General features: G+C 41.0%; 1 protein-coding gene across 2 annotated transcripts in view; it reads right to left on the bottom strand.

The window, feature by feature from the left end:
- Positions 1-10,117, bottom strand: part of CDK5RAP2 (CDK5 regulatory subunit associated protein 2) — a 538,634-nt gene that overhangs the window by 459,557 nt on the left and 68,960 nt on the right. For both annotated transcript variants that reach the window (XM_053695716.1, XM_053695717.1), the window contains exon 8: positions 7,588-7,741. In XM_053695716.1, the coding sequence (XP_053551691.1) occupies positions 7,588-7,741 (154 nt within the window). The remainder of the gene's footprint in view (positions 1-7,587; positions 7,742-10,117) is intronic.

Raw genomic sequence — 10,117 nt, 5'->3', positions numbered from 1 at the left:
TGATTCTTTCGGGAGGCTGCCGTCCGGCAGTCTCGTAAGCCAATCTGATGATGCTTTTAATCCAAAAAGAGAGAGAGGTAGAAGTTGCTTTTTGACCTCTCCTTTTACCGGAATAAACAACAAACAAGGAAGATGTTTGTCTAAAATCCTTTGTAGCATCTAAATAGAATTTTAGAGCGCGAACAACATCCAAATTGTGCAACAAACGTTCCTTCTTCGAAACTGGTTTCGGACACAGAGAAGGTACGATAATCTCCTGGTTAATGTTTTTGTTAGAAACAACTTTTGGAAGAAAACCAGGTTTAGTACGTAAAACCACCTTAACTGCATGGAACACCAGATAAGGAGGAGAACACTGCAGAGCAGATAATTCTGAAACTCTTCTAGCAGAAGAAATTGCAACCAAAAACAAAACTTTCCAAGATAATAACTTAATATCAACGGAATGTAAGGGTTCAAACGGAACCCCCTGAAGAACTGAAAGAACTAAGTTGAGACTCCAAGGAGGAGTCAAAGGTTTGTAAACAGGCTTGATTCTAACCAGAGCCTGAACAAAGGCTTGAACATCTGGCACAGCTGCCAGCTTTTTGTGAAGTAACACAGACAAGGCAGAAATCTGTCCCTTCAGGGAACTTGCAGATAATCCTTTTTCCAATCCTTCTTGAAGGAAGGATAGAATCTTAGGAATCTTAACCTTGTCCCAAGGGAATCCTTTAGATTCACACCAACAGATATATTTTTTCCAAATTTTGTGGTAAATCTTTCTAGTTACAGGCTTTCTGGCCTGAACAAGAGTATCGATAACAGAATCTGAGAACCCTCGCTTCGATAAGATCAAGCGTTCAATCTCCAAGCAGTCAGCTGGAGTGAGACCAGATTCGGATGTTCGAACGGACCCTGAACAAGAAGGTCTCGTCTCAAAGGTAGCTTCCATGGTGGAGCCGATGACATATTCACCAGATCTGCATACCAAGTCCTGCGTGGCCACGCAGGAGCTATCAAGATCACCGACGCCCTTTCCTGATTGATCCTGGCTACCAGCCTGGGGATGAGAGGAAACGGCGGGAATACATAAGCTAGTTTGAAGGTCCAAGGTGCTACTAGTGCATCCACTAGAGCCGCCTTGGGATCCCTGGATCTGGACCCGTAGCAAGGAACTTTGAAGTTCTGACGAGAGGCCATCAGATCCATGTCTGGAATGCCCCACAGTTGAGTGACTTGGGCAAAGATTTCCGGATGGAGTTCCCACTCCCCCGGATGCAATGTCTGACGACTCAGAAAATCCGCTTCCCAATTTTCCACTCCTGGGATGTGGATAGCAGACAGGTGGCAGGAGTGAGACTCCGCCCATAGAATGATTTTGGTCACTTCTTCCATCGCCAGGGAACTCCTTGTTCCCCCCTGATGGTTGATGTACGCAACAGTTGTCATGTTGTCTGATTGAAACCGTATGAACTTGGCCCTCGCAAGCTGAGGCCAAGCCTTGAGAGCATTGAATATCGCTCTCAGTTCCAGAATATTTATCGGTAGAAGAGATTCTTCCCGAGACCAAAGACCCTGAGCTTTCAGGGATCCCCAGACCGCGCCCCAGCCCATCAGACTGGCGTCGGTCGTGACAATGACCCACTCTGGTCTGCGGAAGGTCATCCCTTGTGACAGGTTGTCCAGGGACAGCCACCAACGGAGTGAGTCTCTGGTCCTCTGATTTACTTGTATCCTCGGAGACAAGTTTGTATAGTCCCCATTCCACTGACTGAGCATGCACAGTTGTAATGGTCTTAGATGAATGCGCGCAAAAGGAACTATGTCCATTGCCGCTACCATCAAACCTATCACTTCCATGCACTGCGCTATGGAAGGAAGAGGAACGGAATGAAGTATCCGACAAGAGTCGAGAAGTTTTGTTTTTCTGGCCTCTGTCAGAAAAATCCTCATTTCTAAGGAGTCTATTATTGTTCCCAAGAAGGGAACCCTTGTTGACGGAGATAGAGAACTCTTTTCCACGTTCACTTTCCATCCATGAGATCTGAGAAAGGCCAGGATGATGTCCGTGTGAGCCTTTGCTTGAGGAAGGGACGACGCTTGAATCAGAATGTCGTCCAAGTAAGGTACTACAGCAATGCCCCTTGGTCTTAGCACAGCTAGAAGGGACCCTAGTACCTTTGTGAAAATCCTTGGAGCAGTGGCTAATCCGAAAGGAAGCGCCACGAACTGGTAATGCTTGTCCAGGAATGCGAACCTTAGGAACCGATGATGTTCCTTGTGGATAGGAATATGTAGATACGCATCCTTTAAATCCACCGTGGTCATGAATTGACCTTCCTGGATGGAAGGAAGAATTGTTCGAATGGTTTCCATTTTGAACGATGGAACCTTGAGAAACTTGTTTAAGATCTTGAGATCTAAGATTGGTCTGAACGTTCCCTCTTTTTTGGGAACTATGAACAGATTGGAGTAGAACCCCATCCCTTGTTCTCCTAATGGAACAGGATGAATCACTCCCATTTTTAACAGGTCTTCTACACAACGTAAGAATGCCTGTCTTTTTATGTGGTCTGAAGACAACTGAGACCTGTGGAACCTCCCCCTTGGGGGAAGCCCCTTGAATTCCAGAAGATAACCTTGGGAGACTATTTCTAGCGCCCAAGGATCCAGAACATCTCTTGCCCAAGCCTGAGCGAAGAGAGAGAGTCTGCCCCCCACCAGATCCGGTCCCGGATCGGGGGCCAACATTTCATGCTGTCTTGGTAGCAGTGGCAGGTTTCTTGGCCTGCTTTCCCTTGTTCCAGCCTTGCATTGGTCTCCAAGCTGGCTTGGCTTGAGAAGTATAACCCTCTTGCTTAGAGGACGTAGCACTTTGGGCTGGTCAGTTTCTACGAAAGGGACGAAAATTAGGTTTATTTTTGGCCTTGAAAGGCCGATCCTGAGGAAGGGCGTGGCCCTTACCCCCAGTGATATCAGAGATAATCTCTTTCAAGTCAGGGCCAAACAGCGTTTTCCCCTTGAAAGGAATGTTAAGTAGCTTGTTCTTGGAAGACGCATCAGCTGACCAAGATTTCAACCAAAGCGCTCTGCGCGCCACAATAGCAAACCCAGAATTCTTAGCCGCTAACCTAGCCAATTGCAAAGTGGCGTCTAGGGTGAAAGAATTAGCCAATTTGAGAGCATTGATTCTGTCCATAATCTCCTCATAAGGAGGAGAATCACTATCGACCGCCTTTACCAGCTCATCGAACCAGAAACACGCGGCTGTAGCGACAGGGACAATGCATGAAATTGGTTGTAGAAGGTAACCCTGCTGAACAAACATCTTTTTAAGTAAACCTTCTAATTTTTTATCCATAGGATCTTTGAAAGCACAACTATCTTCTATGGGTATAGTGGTGCGTTTGTTTAAAGTGGAAACCGCTCCCTCGACCTTGGGGACTGTCTGCCATAAGTCCTTTCTGGGGTCGACCATAGGAAACAATTCTTTAAATATGGGGGGAGGGACGAAAGGAATACCGGGCCTTTCCCATTCTTTATTTACAATGTCCGCCACCCGCTTGGGTATAGGAAAAGCTTCTGGGAGCCCCGGGACCTCTAGGAACTTGTCCATTTTACATAGTTTCTCTGGGATGACCAACTTGTCACAATCATCCAGAGTGGATAATACCTCCTTAAGCAGAATGCGGAGATGTTCCAACTTAAATTTAAACGTAATCACATCCGGTTCAGCTTGTTGAGAAATGTTCCCTGAATCAGTAATTTCTCCCTCAGACAAAACCTCCCTGGCCCCATCAGACTGGTTTAGGGGCCCTTCAGAACCATTATTATCAGCGTCGTCATGCTCTTCAGTATCTAAAACAGAGCAGTCGCGCTTACGCTGATAAGTGTGCATTTTGGCTAAAATGTTTTTGACAGAATTATCCATTACAGCCGTTAATTGTTGCATAGTAAGGAGTATTAGCGCGCTAGATGTACTAGGGGCCTCCTGAGTGGGCAAGACTCGTGTAGACGAAGGAGGGAATGATGCAGTACCATGCTTACTCCCCTCACTTGAGGAATCATCTTGGGCATCATTGTCATTGTCACATAAATCACATTTATTTAAATGAGAAGGAACTCTGGCTTCCCCACATTCAGAACACAGTCTATCTGGTAGTTCAGACATGTTAAACAGGCATAAACTTGATAACAAAGTACAAAACACGTTTTAAAATAAAACCGTTACTGTCACTTTAAATTTTAAACTGAACACACTTTATTACTGCAATTGCGAAAAAATATGAAGGAATTGTTCAAAATTCACCAAAATTTCACCACAGTGTCTTAAAGCCTTAAAAGTATTGCACACCAAATTTGGAAGCTTTAACCCTTAAAATAACGGAACCGGAGCCGTTTTTAACTTTAACCCCTTTACAGTCCCTGGTATCTGCTTTGCTGAGACCCAACCAAGCCCAAAGGGGAATACGATACCAAATGACGCCTTCAGAAAGTCTTTTCTATGTATCAGAGCTCCTCACACATGCGACTGCATGTCATGCCTCTCAAAAACAAGTGCGCAACACCGGCGCGAAAATGAGGCTCTGCCTATGATTTGGGAAAGCCCCTAAGAATAAGGTGTCTAAAACAGTGCCTGCCGATATAATCTTATCAAAATACCCAGATTAAATGATTCCTCAAGGCTAAATATGTGTTAATAATGAATCGATTTAGCCCAGAAAAAGTCTACAGTCTTAATAAGCCCTTGTGAAGCCCTTATTTACTATCTTAATAAACATGGCTTACCGGATCCCATAGGGAAAATGACAGCTTCCAGCATTACATCGTCTTGTTAGAATGTGTCATACCTCAAGCAGCAAGAGACTGCTCACTGTTCCCCCAACTGAAGTTAATTCCTCTCAACAGTCCTGTGTGGAACAGCCATGGATTTTAGTAACGGTTGCTAAAATCATTTTCCTCATACAAACAGAAATCTTCATCTCTTTTCTGTTTCTGAGTAAATAGTACATACCAGCACTATTTTAAAATAACAAACTCTTGATTGAATAATAAAAACTACAGTTAAACACTAAAAAACTCTAAGCCATCTCCGTGGAGATGTTGCCTGTACAACGGCAAAGAGAATGACTGGGGTAGGCGGAGCCTAGGAGGGATCATGTGACCAGCTTTGCTGGGCTCTTTGCCATTTCCTGTTGGGGAAGAGAATATCCCACAAGTAAGGATGACGCCGTGGACCGGACACACCTATGTTGGAGAAATAGTTTTTCCCTTAATGTGTTTACAATTGCTTTTTTTACCAGCTGCAGAGTATAAAATGTATGAGATTTGCTTTTTAAGGCTTATTTGTGTATATTAAAGCTCTGATTTTGTGTTTTGAAGCCACAACCTAATAAAATGGGTTGAGCTTGTAGGTATAATCAGATCTCATTACTGTATCACATTGTGCACATATACCTGCTTCTTTATCTTATATCGGTCCATAAAACAATCACCAGTACTTGGAGAGAACAATGGAAAATCAACATTGTATTACCTTATCTCTGCTATAGCCCACTGGGAGTGTAATTTCTTCTGCTGGCTGTGTTTACAAAGCTTATCTATAGCTTGGACCTGCGGCCACAAACTTTCAGAATAGGTGGGGATATCGCATGCTAACTCAACTATTTCAAATGCCAATATAAGGGTAAAGGATCTACTTGTAAACAATTTAGTACACTCCAGCAGGTAAAGTGGATAATTGGGAACAAGTTATAGGGGAGAAATTTTTTGAGTAAACTGTCCCTTTAAAGGGACATTCTAAAACAAACATTATAAGCTCTAGTTCTTTACAGCACATCATTATTGCATTACTAACACCATTGTTCCTGTCACTATGCAATGATGGTAGAAACATATTTGAAATCAGACAAAAGAAGATCACTTATTTTTCTTTATCTGTTCCAGTACAGCTTTGATTTGCACTTACGGATTACTGCAACTCCATCTTAATCGCGCTAACAAAACAAAAAACCAAGCGCTCCCCAGTTTGTGAGGCTGACAAACGTCTGAGATTCACATATACTCTGAAATGAGGTCATAGTTTTAAAGCCTAAAATAAAAGAATTTTGAAGCATTAACAGCTGCCTTTGCTTAAAGGGACATTGCAGCCAAAAGTGAAATTCACATGGATGCATTTTTTAACAGAAGCATTTCTGTAATATAAATGTTTTAGCAAAAATGCTTCGAATAAAAGCTATAGCTGTTTCGAAAGTGTATTTAAGTATGCACCGTGCACCAGCATTTTAAACGCAGCCCTTGCTCAGGGAGCCTAAGGTGCTTATACCATTTGGTAATGGCTCAATTTGTGTTTTGCTGACATAATGCAAGCCCCACTGGTGCTCTGAGCAGCTGCAGCATTTAAAATGCTAGTGCACAGAGAATATCTAGTTATGCGTCACATGCACGTGCAGAGAAAAATGCTAACACTAAAACAGTGATAACTTTTACTAGAGGCATTTTTGCCAGTACATTTATATTGTAAATATGTTTCTATTCAAATATGTAATTCATCTATGTGCTTTTAAATTTTGACCGAAATGTCCCTTTAACATTAAAGGGACATAAAACCCCAAAAAATTATTTCATGATTCAGATAGAACATACAGTTTTAAACAACTTTCCAATTTACTTCTGTTATCACATTTTCTTAGTTTTCTTGTTATCTTTTGTTGAAAAGCAGAAACGTAAGCTCAGGAGTGTGCACTTGTCTGCAGCACTATATAGCAGCAGTTTTGCAACAATGTTATACATTAGCAGGAGCACTAGATGGCAGCACTATTTCCTGTCATGTAGTACTTCATGCATGTGCACGCTACCTACCTAGGTATCTCTTCAACAAAGAACAACAAGAGAATGAAGAAAATTTGATAATAGAAGTAAAATGGAAACTTTTTAAAAATTGTATTCTCTATCTGAATAATAAAATAAATATTTTTGGTTTAATGTCCCTGAGTGCTAAGCACTTTCCCACCTGGGTGCTAAGCTGATTTGAGGGGTTTTTAATTTTGAATTTTTTTAAATATATATTTTTTTTAAAATATGTTTTTTTTCTTTCAGATCCACAATACTGATACTGGGTCTTGGGGGTCTGTAGCTGCTTAGATGCCTGAGATACAGGCCTCTAAGCAGCATGCCCCCTTTCCCTATCCTTATTGTATTTTGTTAATAAAGTTGCACAGTGACATCATCACACAAAACGTGAAGCCTCGGCGATGCTGTCACTATACAGGCCCGATCACCGGAATAGGAGCCCCCAGATCTCCCTCAAGGTGGCAGAGTGCTAGCGACGGCTCTAAACACCTAAGTGGGAAACTCTGCAACGGCTCAGAGCTGTCGTTAGCACTCAAGGGGTTAATCATTCTTTTGAAAAGCCAAGAACCACCATCTTTACATATCATTACCAAACCTATCTTCAAAATCTCTTTCATAAAAGACATTTCTACCTTTTTGAACTGACAAACTCTTACACACAATTTAAGGAGACATTGCAACGATAAAGATAGAACAATTAAACTTTGAAAACAAATATCCCATCCTAAAAAAGACCAAATGTGTTTTGTTTACCTCTTCTGTGATATCGTTCTTGAACAAGTGCTCATTTGGTTTGGAGGACATATCTGTAGAGTTGTCACATGGCGCTCCAGAAGTTAAATGTTTCTCAAGCTCATTAATTAAAGCTTCTTTATTCAGCAGGGTAATGTTCAATTGTTGTATTATCCTATAGAAAAAAAGAAATCTTCACTCGACTGAAAACATAACCAACAAAATAAAACATCAGCGCGTTAACTTATTTCAGACCTATGTTCCCTCTGAGATGTGAATGTATGAAGAAATACAGTGTACTGATAATTTGGGTATTTCTTTCATGTAATTGGCAAGAGTCCATGAGCTAGTGAGGTATGGGATATACAATCCTACCAGGAGGGGCAAAGTTTCCCAAACCTCAAAATGCCTATAAATACACCCCTCACCACACCCACAATTACGTTTTACAAACTTTGCCTCCTATGGAGGTGGTGAAGTAAGTTTGTGCTTGATTTTTATGATTTCTTCTATGATAAGCGCTTCTAAACATTATGAAGCCCAATTCCTCTCAGAGTACAGTGTTTGTCAGAGGGATGTGAAGAGAGTATTGCCTATTGATTTCATGGTTTTCCTCGCAGGAAATCTTTTCAAAGGTTCTCTGTTATCGGTCGTAGGTCCCTTTTCAGATCGACGATAAACTCTCATATACCATTACCTCTGCTCATACTTTTTCAGTACTGGTTTGGCTATCTGCTATATGTGGATGGGTGTCTTTCGGTAAGTATGTTTTTCTTATTTAAGACACTCTCAGCTATGGTTTGGCGCTTTATGTATTAATATAAAGTTTTAAATATATGTATTTTAGTTATATTTGCCATGAGTCAGGTCTATGTATATTTCCTTTTGCAGACTGTCAGTTTCAGTTTGGGAAGCATGTTTAGGAAGGTACATCTTTGATGACGCAAGTTCGTCATTTCCGGCGTCTTAGTTGACGCCAGGGTTCCTTGCACGAGGTTGCATCTGTTATGACGCAAGTTGCGTCGTTTCCGGATGTTGTTGGCGCCATAAAAAAATTCAACCTCCTTTTGCGTCGTGCATCATACTTGGCGCAAAACAAAATTTGTTTTTTACCCCACTTCCTATATGCCTCTTGCCTTCTATATGCTCAGAGGGCTATGCTGTTTGCATTGTTTTACCCCATTCCTGAAACTGCCATATAAGGGAATTGTAAATTTTGCTTTAATGTTGTTTTTTCTTTTTAAATTTTGCAAGATGTCTCAAGCTGATCCTGTCTCAGAAGCAACTGTTGGAACCCTGCTGCCTGATCACAGTTCTACCAAAGCTAAGTGTATCTGTGGTAAGTTAGCTGAGATTATATCTCCAGCTGTAGTATGTAAAAGTTGTCATGATAAGCTTTTGCCTGCAGAAAACGTTTCCATCAGCACAAGAACAGTTTCTGATGTTCCTTCAACATCTAATGTACATGATATCCCTGTTGATATGAAAAATTATATTGCTGATGCGGATACAGAAGGCTTTGTCTGCTATTCCGCCTTCTAATAAACGTAAAAGGTCTTTTAAAACTTCTCATAAAATTGATGAAATTTCTAATGACCAACAACATACTGAAATATCCTCCTCTGATGAGGATCTCTCTGATTCAGAAGATCCTACCTCAGACATTGACACTGACAAATCTACTTATCTTTTCAAGATTGAGTATATTCGTTCCTTGTTAAAAGAAGTGTTGGTTACTTTGGATATTGAGTCTAGACCTCTTGATATCAAAACTAGTAAACATTTAAATTCTGTCTATAAACCTCCTGTGGTTACTGCTGAGGTTTTTCCAGTTCCTGATGCTATTTCTGATGTGATTGCTAAGGAATGGATTAAGCCTGGTACTTCTTTCATTCCTTCTTCTAGGTTTAAAAGGTTGAACCATTTGCCAGTGGCTAGATTAGAGTTTTGGGAAAAAGTCCCTAAAGTTGATGGGGCTATTTCTACTCTTGCCAAACGTACTACTATTCCTATGGAAGACAATACTTCTTTAAAGATCCTTTAGATAGGAAACTTGAATCTTATCTAAAGAAAGCTTATTTATATTCTGGCTATCTTCTCAGGCCTGCCATTGCTATGGCTGATATTGCGGCTGCATCAACCTTTTGGTTGGATCGTTTAGCGCAACAGGAAACAGATCCTGATTTGTCTAGCATTGTTCGTTTGCTTCAACATGCTAATCATTTTATCTGTGATGCTATTTTTGATATAATCAAAATTGATGTTAAATCTATGTCTTTAGCTATTTTAGCAAGAAGAGCTTTATAGCTCAAATCTTGGAATGCTGACATGGTATCTAAGTCTAGATTACTATCTTTCTTTCCAAGGTAACAATTTATTTGGTTCTCAGTTGGATTCAATTATTTCAACTATCACTGGGGGGAAGGGAGTTTTTTTTGCCTCAGGATAAAAGATCTAAGGGTTAATCTAAAGCTTCTAATCGTTTTCGTTCTTTTCGACAGAGTAAGGAACAGAAAACCAATCCTTCCCCTAAAGACTCTGGTTCCAATTG

The sequence above is a fragment of the Bombina bombina genome, chromosome 12 (genome assembly GCF_027579735.1).
Source record: "Bombina bombina isolate aBomBom1 chromosome 12, aBomBom1.pri, whole genome shotgun sequence".
Lineage (NCBI taxonomy): Eukaryota > Metazoa > Chordata > Amphibia > Anura > Bombinatoridae > Bombina > Bombina bombina.
The sequence above is the reverse complement of the archived record's forward strand: the minus strand, read 5'-3'. Positions and strand labels throughout refer to the sequence as shown.